Here is a 17220-nt window from a genome sequence, read left to right on the forward strand (position 1 = left end):
GGAGGGAAGTGGATGTGGTTTTAAAAATGAAGCAGGAGAATCCTTGTGGAGATAGAAGTGTTCTTTATCTTGAATATATATGGATATCCTGGAATATGCTGTACTGTAGTTTCAAACGCAAGATGTTACCAGTGTGGGAAAGTGGGTAAAGGATAGACAGGATCTTTCTGTGTAATCTGTTAAAAATCACCTGTGAATTACCTAAAAATAAAACGTGTCAAGGCCTTGGATGCTGAAGATGCAGTTATTTAGAGAAGTAACCTTCAGGGATACTGGTTTCTTTCACTATGGAGTGTCCTTTCCATGATATGACAGTGGTCTCTTAGCACTTGAGGAAACCGTGTCTGAGCCCCAGTCAGATCCCTCCGTTCATGATAATACAGGTGCAGAATAGGATGAATATCTTCATGAGCTACATCCAGTCCTGGAGCAGGGGCAGTTGGTGCCTGGGCTCACCACATTGCCCACGGTGGCTCTCTCAGAGCAAGGCTACACATGCCAAGTCTGTGCCCCAACAACATCGCAAATTACTATTTCCTAGGTCACCGATCCTTGTGTTTGCTTCCAAATTCAAGGAAGCACAGGGGCTACCCATTTGGATCCCATGCCTACCAAACTGGGCTTCTCAGGTGACACTAATGGGAAAGAACCTGCCTGAAATGCAGAAGCAGCAGGAGGTGCAGGTTCAATCCCTGGGTGGGGAAGATCCTCTGGAGGAGGAAATAGCAACCCACTCCAGTATCCTTGCCTGGAGAATCCCATGAACAGAGGAGCCTGGCAGGCTATCGCCCAGAGTCAGACATGACTAAAGCCACTTAGCACAACACACACACACACAGTACACCAACCTGTTCATTCCTTTTCCCAATTTTACCAATGCAATCTGGAGCTGCCAATTAGATCTTCAGTTAGTAAGCTTGTGCATGCCAATGTTCAGTCGTGTCCGACTTTGCGACCCTGTGAGCTGTATCCCGCTAGGCTCCTCTGTCCATGGGATTCTTCAGCCGAGGATACCGGAGTGGGCTGCCAATTTTCTCCTCCAGGGGATCTTTCCGACTCAGGGATCAAATGCACATCTCCTGCATCTTCTCCACTGGCAGCTGGATTCTTTACTGCTGAGCAACCTGGAAAGCCCTCAGTCAGTAAGCATTGGTATTACCAAATGAGGAGCAGTTGATGACAAAAGCATGATTTCTATTTTGGCTTTACAAAATCTTGAAAATAGCTGTAAGACAACTCCACCTTTACCCCGACTCCTTACTTTGACTGGGGAGTCTCGGGGGTGGGGAGCACACAAAGGGAGCTGGATTGGGATTAATGTGGGGACAGAGAATCCAGTTGCTCTGAAGGGTGAGAAGGAATCCCATTTGTGGCCCAGTGCTGGACTGCGACCATGCTGACAACGCCGAGTAAATGCCTCCCTCAACACCAGAGTCTGGGGCTCAAAGATCTGCACCCTCAGTGTATGCAGGGTGTGTAGTTGAGGGGCCCTTCTGCCTGCTGCCCACCCTCCCCCTCTTGTCAGGCAGGGGGAAGCTTTGACTCAATCCAGTCCCAGGATGGTCAACTTTTGCCCTGCTCTCTTCCATGTCAATTTGGTGATAACTAACTGTTCTCTTACCCTCATTCCATCTCTCCTACTTTTTACCATTTTCGGGTTTTGATTCTCTATCCTGAAGCATCTAAAACCCAATAGCATATTTGCCAGGAATCATCAGCTCCAGATGGTCACCTCTGCCTTTCAATTTACAAACCCAGAAATGAATGGTCCCACAATGCCGGTCCTGCCTTCTGAGGCCTCGCATGGAACAGGCAGCACTGCTGCTTGGGTTTAGGCTGCTGTTGGAAACCAGTCACAAAGGTGATGGGCAGCAGCCTAGGACTTTATGTTCCATAGACCCGACCTGGCACAGATGCCTCTTCACAGGCTCAGGATGTGTCCAGACAACGCATTCATGACCATAGCATTCTTTCAGCTGGAGCCAGAAGAGATCCCATGCAGAACCCAGGACTCTGTGACCTCAGCCACAGACGAAGAGTTTTAGGACAGTACAGAGGCCCTAGAGAGCCACATGGCTTCCAGGCCTACTCAGCTTCTCAGGGAAGGGGGCCAGGCAACAGGACATGGCACAGGCCTTGGGAAAGCTGTTCTCATAGCGGGATCGTGGGCAGGAGAAAGCCTCAAGGTGGGCGGAAGACGAGGCCACAGTGATCCTTTCCAAGACAGGCTTAGGAGTCAGGCAGCTGCCCGGGTGGGAAGAGGAGGGACATGCCCAGCCCGGAAATGGACCTCTGGAGATGCCACTGTGGGAATGTCCAACCATCCACAGGCAGCCGGCTCCAGAATTATAGTCTAGGGAGGCTTTGATGGCGCAGCCAGGCTGATGAGGCTGCGCGGGGGCTGCTGGATAAGTTGTTACTTGTCTGCAGGGTTCACACCAGCTAAGGCAGAAAGGCAGAGGCCGCAGAGAGAGCCCCGCCCTGCCCCTGACTCGCACCACCCATGCTTGTTCAGACACCTTCCTCCTGCAGATGCCTCACATTGAGATTCACCTCAAGTCTGCAGAGGACCCAGCCACACTGGACCAGAAGGATCCATGGCTCCTTATTGCAGTTGTTAACTAGACATCAGTTAGTGGTTTAGAACAACACAAATGTTTAGTTTTGCAGTGTGAGAAGTCAGAGGTCTGGTATGGGTTTCATCAGACTAAAATCAAGGTCATCTGCAGGCCGTGTTCCCTTCCAGGGGTTCCGAGGGAGAATCTGCTTCCCACTCACGCAGGCTGTTAGCAGGATTCAGTGTCCTGCAGCTCTGGGCCTGAGGTCCTGTGTCCCTGCTGGCTGTAAACTGAGAACTCTTCCCAGCTTCTAGAGGCCGCTGCGTTCCTTGGAACACAGCCCACTTTCTCCATCTTCAAAGCCCCAAGGCAGGCAGAGTCTGCAGGGGCATCTCTGCCTTCCCTGTCCACCTGAAGGACCCGTGTGACTATACTCAGCCTACGGGCAGGCTACACTTCGGCATGCCTAATTTTCATCACACTTTTGCCATGACGGTTACACAGTCACAAGGGCGCAGGGATTAAGGCATGGACATTTTCCTTCCTGCCACATCACCACCTTCACTTTAGAGTCATGGAAACTGAGACCCAGAGAGGCTAAATGACTTAGTCAAGGTCACACAGTCAATGACCAAGCCAGGCCTCAAACCGAGGCCTCCTGACTCCCAGTCCACTATGCTTGACATTATATTCTCTGCCATGACTGCAACCTTCCCTCCACACCCCCCACCTGCTGCTTGCACTCCAGGACACAGACACCCACCTCCAGACTCAGGATCCGACAGAGATCTACAGACAGACACAGAAAATGCTGTTTGGGGGCACAGGGAGCCTTGCTTTCGCTACACAGAATGGCCCCTGGGCCTCTGAGTTGATTAGAGATGAGAGAGGGCCACAGAATGGTGACCAGCTGTAAGGCCCAGGGGCTACACTGAGGACAAGGGGAAGATGCGGTCCAAGCCTGACAGCTCACATCCTAAACTCTCCCATCCACCCCCAAGTCTGTGCCCCTGCCCCACCCTCAGCTCACGGCTGTGCCCAGCAGGTATAGGAGCACAGGGGCGGGAAGGGCTGCTGGGCTTCCTAAGGGCTTTCTCAGACCAGGGTCCTGAAGATCCGGCCTGTAACCACTGGCTTCCCTTCAGTCCGAGGAGCAAGCAGTTCAAGACGCCCGGCTTTGGGCCTTAGCCCTCCTGGGCCACAGGGACCACTGTGCCCCTCGGGGATCCAGTGGCACAAAAATGAGGGACACCTTGGCAGGCAGGAGCACCACAGAAACCCAAGACAGCGCTGAGTGCCACAGACTCACAGCCTAATCTGTGCCCACAGCAACCAGGCATCACTGGACACCACGCAAAAAGGCCAGGTAAAAAAATAAAATTAAATTTAAAAAAATTTTTAAAAGGCCAGGTAAGACTAAATGAGGGTGGGTGAGCAGGGTCTCCCTGCAGCTCCTGTCAACATAAATCAGGAAACGAGCCCTGAACAGGGGCTGTTGAGATGCGTGTTCTGACACCCAGGGCCTAAAGCACCCAGAGCCCCTCAGCTTTCACCTGGCATTTCTGCCCACCATCCAGCAGCTCCAGGGGACACTGAGCCCATGTCTGCTCAGAAATCATTCATGTCACCCCAGCAAAGAGAACTAAAGGGGTGGCTCCAGTGGGTCAGAGCTTTCCTTCCAGAGACCGGCAGGCAGAGTTCCAGCTCCGCGGGGCACACTTCACATACCTGTCCCAGCTAAGGAGATGCCCCCAGGAAGAATCACTGAGGAAGGACCCTGAGAATGGATGGAGGAGCAGCAAATTCTCCAAGCCAAGGAGGGGAGGGTACATGGAGGCAGTCAGGGAGAACAAGGAAGCCGGTCAGTGCAAAAGCATTTACAGATATGGTGCTAAAAGGGGCCCGAGGTTGACAGAACAATGCAAGATACTGTGACGTGGCCCACCAGCACCCAGGAAGGGCAACGAGCACTGGGAAGTGGCTGGAGCCCAGAGACCGAGGACAAGGCAGGCCAGCCCCACCCAGAAGGGGCTTCCGACGCAGAGCTGGCCCCACTGGGAGAAAGACACTGAGACAGTCTCGGGTTTGGCACAACCAAGGGAGCTAGAGGAGGATCAAGAAAGGCTGCCCAACCACAACGGGATGTGTTTTCCATGGGAGCCAGAAAACCTTTAAAGAGAGGAAAGCATGCGACGGAAGCACCACTCTCAGCATCAAGGAGCAAGGCTGAGCACACGTGACCCACCACAGGGCAGTGCCAGCAGAGCAGTGAAGCCAGCCAGGCCCTCTTCTCCACGCCTCACCCAACACCGTCCTTAACTCAAGGACGAAGGCAGGAGCCCAGGCTAAAGGCATGCTGAGTTTCTGAAGCGGGGTTTATTTTCTTAGTAATTCTACTATTTTTTGGCCACACCGTGCAGCTTGCGGATCTTAGTTCCCCAACGAGGGATCGAATCCCCACCCCCACCCGCTATGAAAGCGCAGTGTCCTTACCACTGGACCACAAGGGGATTCCCCCTGAAGCACGCTTTAAGTAGACTTTATTGTTACAAGGGAGGCCCTACTGAGCAGGGCCTTATAAACAGATATATGTGGTCCCAGGATGTCACCGTGGAGAAATCAAGATGTCATGATTGCAGAAGAGGTCACTGTAACAGAAGGACATGATCCAGGGGAAGCCGGCCAGGAATGCAGCAGACATGATCAGGAAAGGCTGGGGTGGTCAGGTCTTGGGGTGAGGGAGAGGACAGCTCCCATCACTCCCGCTTCTTGTAGCTCTCCAGGTGTGACAGGACCCAGCCGGAAGGCAGGAGGAAACACAGGAAGCAGGAGGTGAGCCCAATGGCGATATCCTACACAGAACACAAGAGAAAAGGAACCCCCAGAGTAAGGTTTCCCTCAGGCTCCTCAGAGCCCGAGCAATCTTCCCAGACAACAGAGAACCCTCTCCAGGAATCAAGATTCAGGCTCCAGGGGAGTGCCACTCTAGGTCTTAAGGTAAAGGATCAGATATGGCGGCAGGGGTCAGCCCAGGTTACAAAGTGAAGGGAGAGGGACAAGGATCTAATCTTGCTTTGAAGCTGGCCTGTTTGGCATCCAGGAATTTTGCATAGACCAATAACTCCAAAATACACCTCTCCTTCCTTGTCTTAAAAACCTCCCCCTACCCAACTATTGGGGCTAGAGCTAAGACTTTTTACAGCCACTTGCATATCCCCCAAAGTAGTTAAGGCCACAGCACGACTTGGAGTTGGATTTCAGTTCAAACTCCTTCTGTGCCACTGGAGGTGTAACTTTTGACAAGTCAATTGTTGTTGTTGTTCAGGAGCCAAGTGGTGTCCAACTCTTCGCGACCCCATGGACAGCAGCCCACCAGGCTTCCCTCACCATCTCCTGGACTTTGCCCAAGTTCATGTCCACTGAATCGGTGTACACTGCTCCTAAATTTCAGCTCTCTCAGCCAGGAAACGGAGATAACGGCCCTCTCTCAGGGTGACTGGGAGGGCTGAAGGAGACCAGCGCAGCAGTCTTAGCAGTGTCTGGCACACAGCAAGCCCTCGGCTGCAGTTACCTCACAGTTATTTCCTCCACCGCCGCAGCGCTCTCTGGGCTCTTCTCCTAAATGGAAGCCCACTAACCTGGATTCTGAAGACTCGCATTCAAGGCCGAGATCTGCCACTGAGGCAAACGCAGAAAAGAGCCCAACAGGTGCAAGTCATTAAGGGTTAAACTCTCCCACGTTTTTGGGAATCACTAAAGCCTGCTGGGGTCCTCTTCCCCACGCCTAAATAATTACTAACAATGACAGTGCTGACATCCCGTAGGCATCTCCCAGTGAGCTGATGTGTAAATAGGCTCAGAGCAGGGGGCTAAGAAAGCTTGCATAGCAAGGAAGCGACAGGGCAGCACTGACGTGGTCTAACCTGAGACCCTGGGGCAGACTGTCGCCCCCCAGACGCCCAAACCGGCCCAGCTGCTCCCCTTTACGTTGTGAGCCGCGAGGTGCAGCGCACCAGACTCGGAAGGCCCCCAACCTGCCGCGGGACCCTCAGTCCCGCCTGCAGCATCTCCCATGCCCTTCCCGGCCCGCTCCTCACCATGGTCCCGAGCTGCTCCCGCGGCGGCTTGGAATGTATCTGGGCACGCAGCACTGGGAGCCGCCGGGCAGGGCCTGTCAGGCCTCTCAACAGCAGTGGAGTCAGCACAGACATGACGCCACTGAGCAGACTGCAGGTAACGCGCAGCCGGAGTCCAAGGTCGCGAAGTCAAAATGGCGGCCCCAGCCGGAAGTTACGGAGTGGTAGGGGCCTGGGAAAAGAGCGACGCGGAAGTCCCTGGGAAGTGACGTAAGGAAACACCGCCCACCGCCCTTGTCAGTTTTTGGCGCCTTCCTCGAAACAGCCAATCGACACCATCCTACCGCCGGTGGGCGGGGCACAGAGGGGCGTTGCTTTCGGATATGCCGCGCCTCCAAAGCAGCCTATCGTCGTGAGTGACATCTGTAGCTACCCAATCACATAAGCCAGAAACCTAGGCGGCATTCTTGACTCCTCCCTCCATTCATACTAGAGTCTCTGTTTAGAAATCCCCAGTCCCCGCCAGGACTCTTAACTTCTGGCCTGACCGCCTGGTACTAACCGGAGCAAAGCCTGTATCTGGTTCACTACTGTCTCCAAAGAGCTACTAACCGCCTAACTGAACTCTTACAGTTGTCCTCTCCAATTCCAGTCTCCATGCAGTAGCAGCCAACCTTCCTCCCTTCTCTTTAAATATAAATCTAACCAAGCCATTTGTTACTTAGTCGCTAAGTTGTGTAGGACTCTTTTGCGACCCCATGGACTGCTATCTGCTAGGCTCCTCTGTCCATGGAATTTTCCAGGCAAGAATACTGAAGTAAGTTGCCATTTTCTTCTCCAGGGGATCTTCCCAACCCAGGGATCAAAGCTGCATCTCCTGCATTGCACTGCATTGCAGGCTGATTCTTTACCACTGAGCCACCATCAGGGAAATCCTTAACAAAGTCATAAGTGTGCGTGCTCAGTTGCTTAGTCGTTTTGGACTATGACCCTATGGACTGTAGCCTGCAAGGCTCCTCTGTCCATGAGATTCTCCAAGCAAGGTTACTAGAGTGGGTTGCCATTTCCTTCTCCAGGGGATCTTTCCAACCCAGGGATCAAACCCACATCTCTACGTCTCCTACATTGCCAGGCAGATTCTTTACCACTGAGCCACCTGGGAAGCCCTCCTAACCAAGATATACACCTACCTTAAAATCTTTGTGGCTCCTCATTGTATACTAAACAAAGTCTCAATTTCTGGATGTCACCTTCCACCCTCATCTCCAAGTATTCCCCACCCTTCTCTTGCTCTCTGGTCCTCCCACCCCGAAGCCTTCTGTTTCTTTGTATCTTAGGTTCTACAGAACACTTTTTCAACACTTAACCTACCTAGCCTTTCTTTTTCAACACTCCAACTTCTACTTCTGAAACAGGAGGAAAGATGGCACAGCACGACCTTTAAAAGAATGACATAGCCAGCGGACATGACACAACCATTAGAACCAAATGGGTTCAATATGGTGGACAAGTCGACTTCCACTAGGCTTTGGGTATATGCTCATTGTAACACATCAGCAAGCTAAATGGCACAACCACAGGTGCCATGACTGTTTCAAGGCTGACTATAAAGGTCAAGAAGTAGGTGTTAGTCCAGTTTCTGGAAATCCGCACCCCTTCCCCAAGAGACACAGGTTTGATCCCTAGGTCAGGAAGATCCCCTGGAGAAGAAAATGGCAATCCACTCCAGTATACTTGCCGGGAAAATTCCATGGACAAGAGGAGCCTGGTGGGCTACAGTCCATAGGGTTGCGAAGAGTCAGACACGACTGCACACACACACACATATACATACATACATCCCCAAAATAGCTGGAATACTCCTCCCACTCATTAGCCTATGAAATTACCCACTCCTATAAAATGACAACCACATACCCTGGGGTCGCTCTCTCCTTCTGAGATGGCCCACAATCTGTTTATGGACTGTTTTTCTCTCTAAATAAGTCTGCTTCTTACCTATCACTTTGTCTCTCTCTTAATTCTTTCTGTGATGAGACATCAAGAACCTGAGCTTCATTAAGCCCCTAAACCTGGTGTGTGATCATAGTCATAAGACCACGGTCTCAAGTCCCAGTCTGCGTTTTGGCTGAGTTGGAGTCCCAATATGTGGGTTCAAGTCTTGATCTGTTGGGAGTCCCAGTTCACACAGTTTCTCTTCCAGGCCTCCACTTAGGGACACAGCTTACTTTATTCAACAAATGTTTGCCAGCCCCTACTGTGTTTCAGGAACTGTTCTAGACACACAGTGAACAAAGTGAACAAGGACTCCCTTATCACAGAACCAACATTCCAGAGGCAGACAAAAGACAAACACTTGATGAGAAGTTATTAAGAGTGCCATGATGTGATAGGAAGTGATAGGTGTGACACTGCCACAGGAAGCCTTCCCTGGCCACCCCAGGCTGATGCCGCTTCTGTGCCTGGCAGCCCCCGTGACAGTACTGCCCACAGGAGTGGTCTTCATCTCTAGGCTGGGGGCCATCTGAGGGCAGAGCCCGTATCTGGTTCACTATTGTCTCCAAAGGACCTGGCCCACACTTAGAGAATATTTATGAATTGCAGTAGACTGAACAGAGAACGGAGAAGGAAATGGCAACCCACTCCAGTACTCTTGCCTGGAAAATCCTATGGACGGAGGAGCCTGGTGGGCTGCAGTCCATGGGGTCGCTAGGAGTCGGACACAACTGAGCGACTTCACTTTCACTTTTCACTTTCACGCATTGGAGAAGGAAGTGGCAACCCACTCCAGTGTTCTTGCCTGGAGAATCCCAGGGACGGGGGAGCCTGGTGGGCTGCCATCTATGGGGTCGCACAGAGTCGGACACAGCTGAAGTGACTTAGCAGCAGCAGCAGCAGAACAGAGAACAGGAAAGGGAGTAAGGGGCCAGTCACTGAGTTGGGCCTTATCTGTATAATCTCATTCCACCTTCACAACAATGTCGCAAGGGAGGTGCTATTATTATTTCAAATGTTTTACAAGTGAGAAAATAAGCCTGAAGAACTGGGTGACCTGCTCAAGTTCATAGAGCTCCAAGGCTGTGAAGCCAAGATTCCAGGGCGGGTCTCTCCATTCCAAAACCCATGTTTTAACCCATGAAAGCTGCTGCAAAAAGGAAGAATTTCCAGAAGTTCCAGTTTTGATATTGTTGTCAATGGCATCAAACACTGCAACAGCAGATGGGGATGAAGTGAGGTGGCAAGAGGTCAGGAAAACATAGGTTTTGGAGAAGCCTCAGCCCCATGCGAGCAGGGAGGGGTGCTCACAGAAAAGAGGGATGGACCCAGAGTGCCCCAAAGGGTAGGCTGTGCCTGAGCCTTTTCTGGAGACGTGGGCTCCCAGGCCCTGAGCTCTCCAGGCCCCTTCTCCGCCCCTCCTCCTCTCCCCTACCCTGCTCGTGGGTATGGTTAATGTCCAGCAGTCTCAGTACAGCCTTCCCCCAGCTACCAGGCCCCATGCCCTTGTCCTGGCCTGGGACGTGGCAAGCAGCCCAGGACACGTTTCCAAGCACCTCCCCCACCACATCCCAAGAGCACAGAGCCGGGAGGCCCAGGCCCCAGCTGCCTGCCCCTGGGAAGATGAAGCGACAGGGACCTCCCTGGGGCCCTACGGGGCTTTGTCAACCCTTTGTCCGGTGAAAAAAGTAATAACGTCCAGATTAGAGCACGGCCAGGCAAGAGGCCTGGAGAGGCTTTGGGAAGGGATGGACTTTCTGTGGTCCCCTGGGTTACTCCCTTGAGGAATCTCACATTCCTCTCCTCCACTGGCAGCCAGAGGAAAAGAGTGAACGTTTGTCAAGCAGGCACCTCTGTGCTCTGTTCCAGGGCTTTCCTCGTGGACCCTGTGATGTGACTTCTTTCAGAACCTCCATCAGAGAGAAGGAAAGAGTCTGGGAGAGGTTGAGTTAGGCAGCTGAGTCTACAAATGCAGGGCAGGGTTTGTACCTAAATCTGTTGGATTAATACCAACGTCTCTGCTCTCTCTCCAGTCTCCCAGCAACGCACCTCTCCCCCAGCAAGAGAGCAGTGAACCCTGGTGGCATTTTGGACAATGAAACACTATACAGCAGTCAAAAGGAACAAACTACAGCTACAACAAGGATGGTGCCCACGAATACAGCGTTGAGCAGAAGAGGCCAGACGTCCAAGAGCAGACACTGTGTGGTCTTGTTTAGATAAAGTGCAGGGAGGACTCAGCCAGGGGTGGGAGGTGTCAGGTAGTGAGGATCCTGGGACTAGAGGGAGGGTATAGGGATCCGGAGAGGCAAGAGGGAGCTTCTGATGCTGGTTACATTAATGTGTCCACTCGTGATGATTCCATCATGAGTGGCTGGACTTTCTTTTCTGTATACCTGTTACAGTTCAATTGCTCAGTACAACTCTTTGCGACCCCATGGACTGCAGCACGCCAGACTTCCCTGTCCATCACCAACTCCCAGAGCTTGCTCAAACTCATGTACATAGAGTCGGTGATGCCATCCAACCATCTCATCCTCTGTCATCCCCTTCTCCTCCTGCCTTCAAATCTTTCCCAGCATCAGGGTCTTTTCCAATGAGTCAGTTCTTCACATTGAGCAGCCAAAGTATTGGAGTTTCAGTTTCAGCATCAGTCCTTCCAATGAATATTCAGGACTGATTTCCTTTAGGATCGACTGATTTGATCTCTTTGCAGCCCAAGGGACTCTCAAGAGTCTTCTCCAACACCACATTTTGAAAGCGTAAATTCCTCGGTGCTCAGCTTTCCTTATGGTCCCACTCTTACATCCATACATGACTACTGGAAAAACCGCTTTAACTATCAGACGGACGTTTGTTGACAAAGTGATGTCTCTGCTTTTTAATACACTGTCTAGGTTTGTCATAACTTTTTTTCCAAGGAACAAGTGTCTTTTAATTTCATGGCTGTAGTCACCATCCGCAGAGATTTTAGAGCCCAAGAAAATAAAGTCTGTCATTATTTCCATTGTTTCCTCCTCTATTTGCTATGAAGTGATGGGACCAGACGCCATGATCTTAGTTGGTTTTTTTTTTTTTTAAATATGGAACGCTTCACGAATTTGCATGTCATCCTTGCGCAGGGGCCATGCTAATCTCTGTATCGTTCCAATTTTAGTATATGTGCTGCCGAAGCGAGCACCATGATTTTAGTTTTTTGAATGTTGAGTTTTAAGCCAGCCTTTTCACTCTCCTCTTTCACTTTCAAGAGGCTCTTTAGTTCCTCTTCACTTTCTGCATAAGGGTGGTGTCATCTGCATACCTGAGGTTATTGATATTTCTCCCAGCAATCTTGATTCCAAATTGTGCTTCATCCAGCCCGGCATTTCGCATGATGTACTCTGCATGTAAGTTAAATAAGCAGAGTGACAATATACAGCCTTGACACACTCCTTTCCCAATTTGGAACCAGTCTGTTGTTCCATGTCCAGTTCTGTTACTTCTTGACCTGCACACAGATTTCTCAGGAGACAGGTAAGGTGGTCTGGTATTCTCATCTCTTAAAGAATTTTCCACAGTTTGTCGTAATCCACACAGTAAAAGGCTTTAGTGTAGTCAATGAAGCAGAGGTTTTTCTGGAATTCTCCTGCTTTTCCTATGATCCAACGGATGTTGGCAATTTGATCTCTGGTTCCTTTGCCTTTTCTAAATCCAGCTGGAACATCTGGAAGTTCATGGTTCATGTACTGTTGAAGCCTGGCTTGGAGAATTTTGAGCATTACTTTGCTAGCGTTTGAAATGAGTGCAATGGTACAGTAGTTTGAACATTCTTTGACACTGTCTTTCTTTGGGATTGGAATGAAAACTGACCTTTCCCAGTCCTGTAGCCACTGCTGAGTTTTCCAAATTTGCTGGTATATTGAGTACAGCACTTTCACAGCATCATCTTTTAGGATTTGAAATAGCTCAGCTGTTACACTTCAGCAACCCACTCCAGTATTCTTGCCTGAAGAATCCCCAAGGACAGAGATGCTTGGTGGGTTACAGATCATGGGGGTTGCAGACTCAGCCACGACTGAGTGACTAAGCACAGTACAGCACAAGCTGATATTGATATTAGGTTACAATACCTGTTATACTTCAGTTTTTAAAAGTTTTAAAACAAATGAGAAGCAAAGAAAACATGAAGTGTGACAGGGTCTTGTTTTTCTAAAACAAAGAAAAAAATCCCTAGGGTTAGGAATATGCATAGGTAAAAGTCTGGACGGACACACACAATTGTGAACAGTGGTTCACACTAGTTCACGCAAGGGTTGAACAGTGGTTCAACACTCTAGATAGTGGTGGGAAATGGTCCTTTTCTGCTGCAATCTTTTCCCAAGATTGCACGTTGGGCACTTTTTTTTTCCGGCCGTACCATGCAGCATGCGGGACCTTAGTTCCCAGGTCAGGGATCGAACCTGCAGCCCCTGCAGGGGAAGCTCTTGGAAGTCCTGTGGGCACTTCTTTTGCCATTAGAATAACAAGCACAGAGAAGGAGCTCCCTGGCCCAGTGAGGGAAGTTTGCCTGTGAGTGACAGACTCTCTGGGAGGCAGGGATCTCCTCTGACACCCTGGTAACTACCGCACTGTCTGCACGGATGGGGAGCTCATTCCCCAGGACTGCCCACTCCACTCAGATTGCTGGGAATCTCTCCTGCATTGCGACGAGCCCGAGAGATCCCAGCCTGAGTCCTGGCTCTGATCCAAGGGCCCAAGCTGTCCCTCTGCTCCACCCCCTCCCCTGAATGGAGCAGTAAGAATAGATCCCAAGCCTTGGGAGTGGGTGGAAGAGCTGGTCCCTTCTCCTGAGACGTGTCCCCATCTGGGCCCCCAGTCCTGATGGTCATGTGTGGGCTGGGAAGACCCCCGGTGCCCCATCCCAGGGCTGACTCCAGACCCTACTGGCCAGGCTCAGGTTCGAGACACACTGGGTGACCTCACCCCAGGCCTGGCCCCTGTCCATTAAAGGCTCTGGCCCAACAACTGCCCTCTCTAGTAGAGCCGCAAGTCCTGGGAGGTCAGACCTCAGCCCTGTGGGGCAACAGGCATAAATCCCTCAGCCGCCTGCCCCCCAAATATGCACAGCTCCAGTCACCCCACTGACCTGAACTCCCCTCCTGGCACATCAAGTGAGGGCTGGGCTCTGAGCACCAGGGGTGTAGGGTGAAGGGACCCCCACCCCAGGGCACTAGCTGAGGTCAGGTGCAGCCTCTCTACAGGCCTGTGGGGACTGTCTCCCTAGGGTGGGGGTAGCAGCAGGAGGCCCTTGTAGAGCTCAGGAAGGACTCACTGTCCAAAGGAGGGAGGTCCCAGGAGAGGGAGGGGATTTAATCTTTACAATAATTCAGCAAGGAATGTGTGCCTACTTCTTTGCTGAGGAAGCAGGCAAAGAGAGGTGAGATAACTTTCAGGCTCAGAGAGCCCATGGGCAGGATTCTCAGAGGTCTTCTAGCAGCCCTGTCTCTCCACTCCCACGAGACGGTACAGGCCCAGAATTAGAGGCGCGGTCACACCTGCTTCATCTGCACCCAGCAGGAGCTCAGTTCATACCTGCTGAACAAATCCTCCAAGACTCAAATCCAGGTCTGAGCCCCAAAGTCCATGCTCCCTCCACTACATCACCTCAATGGATAGGACGCCTGTTGTTACAAAGGGTGATGTAAGTGCTGTTTTCACAGGCAGCTGTCAAACTCCTCCCCTCACTATTCCTATCAAGGTGGTATCTCTATGAATGCCAGGGGTCACACAGAGAAATCAAAAATGGGGGTTTTCACACAAAAATGGGTAGAAAGGACTCAGCCATAAAAACAAATGAATCAATAACATTCGCAGCAACATGGATGCAACTAGAGATTATCATACTAGTGAAGTAAGTTAGAATGAGAAAGACAAATACTATATGATATGACTTCCACGTGGAATCTAAAATACGACACAAGTGAACCTATGCACAAAACAGAAGCAGACTCGTAGACACAGAGAACAGACTTGTGGCCTCCAAGAGGGAGGGGATGGGCTTGGAGCTCGAGGTTGGTAGATGCAAATTACTGCGTTTAGAAGGGATAACTAGCAAGGCCCTAATCAACAACAAGGGGAACTATACTCAATATCCTGTGATAAAACACAATGGAAAAGAGTGTGAAAACGAATGTACGTACGTGTGTAACTGAGTCGCTCTGTTGTACAGCAGAGGTTGGCACAACACTGTAAAGCAACTATACTTCAGTCTTTTTTAAAATTTTTAATTTAAAAAAAAGGTGGGGGGGGGTAGGAGGAGCCGGCTCTGGTCTGGGTTGTCCTCAACAAGGAGCGAGGAGCCCCCGAGCGGGGTTCGGACAGGGATGAAGCAGGGTCCGAAGGGGCATCTGCTCGTCCTGGGGCGCAGCTGTCACCAGGCGCCAGACACCCTGGGCCAGGCCAGGACGCAGCTGTCGGGGGCGGAGCCACACGGGGGCGGGGCCGGGGCGCGGCCCTCCCCGGGAAACGCAGCTGCCGGGGGCGGAGCCACACGGGGGCGGGGCCGGGGCGCGGCCCTCCCCTTGCAGGCAGCTGCACAGTACAGCTGCCAAGACAAAAGGAGGCTGTGGGTTGTGGGGGGGCGCCACCCACAGTCAGCGGCCAAGAGTGACGAGCCAGCTGGTGTGTGGCGATGGCTCTGGCTTGGCGAAGGTCCCCCACACCTGTGCAGGCACGGGTCAGGTCATCAAGTCTGCCTGCCACAGCCCCTACCCTGTGGTACAGATGGGTAAACTGAGACCCCCAGGGGATAGGGCCGCTGGGCTAGAGGACCCCCCCAAACACACCCAAGGCCTCCTTCCCCAGCTCCCTAGGACGTCATGATGGACTTGGCCAGGACTCGTATGTGGGCAAGAAGCCTGGAGCAAGCGCAGCATCCTTTCGTCCAAGTAGCCCACGGAGCGCAGCACCCCCACCTTGGACAACAGGGAGATCTGTGTGCGCCACAGCCTCCACGACAAGCCGTGTGTGGCCTGGGCAGAGCACCGGGCACTGCTCACCAATGTGTGTGTGCGCGCGCACACACCCACACACACACTGTGTGTATATTACCTTCTAAGCACATACACACGGGCTGTGCTGCTATGCATGCTCAGCTGTGTCTGACTCTTTGCAACCCCGCCGACTATAGCCCACCTGGCTCCCCTGTCCATGGGATTTTCCAGGCAAGAATACTAGAGGTCCCACTCAACTCGAAGGTCAACAGCAAGCTGAGGACCGCCAGGTCACATACAAGACACTGAATCTTCTGTCACGTAGGAGGCATCAGAGCCGGTGCTGAGGCTATGCCTCTGGTCACACCCCTGGGAATCCACGGCGGCTGCAGCCACCCCCAGGTCAGCTGTCAGGCCTCGGCTCATGGCCGCAGCCCCAACCTTGTTCTGCGAGCGGCTCCAAGTCCTCTCGCCTGGTCCCTTTGTAGGATCTCTTCTCTCCAAACTTGGGGTGTCCAACCCTGCGCACAGGGCGGCCCTTCCCCTGCCAGCCTGTAGCGGACGTTCATTTTCTCAGAGCAGGGAGCCCCACAGCCCCAAGTGCGGGTGTTCAGGTTTCGCCTTGTCCACCATGGCACAGGCAGGACCCGGGCGATGCAGAAATGTGTGTGCCCCGCAAGCGGGCCCCCGCGGGTGCTGCGCCCCCACCTGGGCAGAGGGTCCAGGTCGGAGGGGGCTAACCTGGGCTGTGCGCTTTGGAGCCCGGGCTCTGCAGGGACACTGAGAGAAACCTGGGATCCGTGACCCCGGCCTCTGAGCATGACATGACTACAGCTGCTTCCCCTCCTCCGGAGGGCAGGTCATCACCGCTGGCTCTGGCTCTGTCCTAAGGCCCTCCTCCAGCCCTCTGCTGGGGATGAACCTGCCCCCGCAGGGCAGACATGCCTTGACACTGACCTCAGCTCCAGTCCCCGTCTTTCTAGGCAGCTCCCTGCATGGGACAAAAGGCAAGCCTCTCTCAGGAGATAGTGCCCCTACTGGCCAGGACCTGAGAGAAGATGCCAGGCCAACAGGTGTTGGCTTTGCCAGGCAGGGAGTCCACCAGGACCAACCAGACAACCCACAACTCCATCATCAGACGTGACGTGGACACCACAAGGACCTGCATGCCCACAGCATCCTGTCTGGAGGCACGACCATGGACAGGGCACTGCAGACGGATGCAGACCTTGCTGGGCCCTTGGCAATGTGAAGACCAAGGGTGAGTGGCCGCTGGCATCCCAGGGGAATCACCAAATGCCAGTTTCCTTCTCCACCGCCACCAAGCAACAGTGCGAGGGCATCGGGCTGTCCAGTCTCCAAGGTGCCTCTGCAGCATCTTCCCGATCGCCCTAGACCCTTGACCTCATGAGAAACCACCTGTTAATACTTTTGAAGAGGGAAAAGCAGAAAAAACTAGTAATAAACCTGCCTAGGTTTGAGTCAGCCACTTTCAAAGCCTGGAGGTAGAAACCATCCAGTGACCAGGTTTCGCACACTGGGGAAACTTTCAGACCAGCTCAGGCTCTGCCTGAAGTTGAGGACCTCTTGTCCTGCAACTGTGCCTCTTGCTCTATCTGC

General features: G+C 52.4%; 1 protein-coding gene and 1 non-coding gene across 2 annotated transcripts; both read right to left on the reverse strand.

Moving 5' to 3' along the window:
- Positions 1–5081: 5081 nt before the first annotated feature.
- Positions 5082–6860, reverse strand: LOC122673130 (cytochrome c oxidase subunit 8A, mitochondrial). Its single transcript, XM_043870693.1, has 2 exons — positions 6656–6860; positions 5082–5410 (listed from the first exon to the last, which is right to left on the reverse strand). The coding sequence occupies exons 1-2, from the start codon at positions 6767–6769 to the stop codon at positions 5315–5317; spliced, it is 210 nt and encodes a 69-aa protein (XP_043726628.1). The 5' UTR covers positions 6770–6860; the 3' UTR covers positions 5082–5314.
- Positions 6861–11706: 4846 nt separating this feature from the next.
- LOC122677655 lies at positions 11707–11810 on the reverse strand. Its single transcript, XR_006335881.1, has one exon. It is a non-coding gene; the product is annotated as a U6 spliceosomal RNA (small nuclear RNA).
- Between the last annotated feature and the right edge of the window lie 5410 nt (positions 11811–17220).

Source organism: Cervus elaphus, chromosome 2 (genome assembly GCF_910594005.1).
Source record: "Cervus elaphus chromosome 2, mCerEla1.1, whole genome shotgun sequence".
Classification (NCBI taxonomy): Eukaryota; Metazoa; Chordata; class Mammalia; order Artiodactyla; family Cervidae; genus Cervus; species Cervus elaphus.

Coding starts and splice junctions, on each gene's coding strand:
- LOC122673130 (XM_043870693.1), bottom strand. CDS start 6,769: ATGTCTGTGCTGACTCCACTGCTGTTGAGAGGCCTGACAGGCCCTGCC. Junction 5,411..6,655: donor GGGAGCAGCTCGGGACCATG/GTGAGGAGCGGG, acceptor TGTTCTGTGTAG/GATATCGCCATTGGGCTCAC.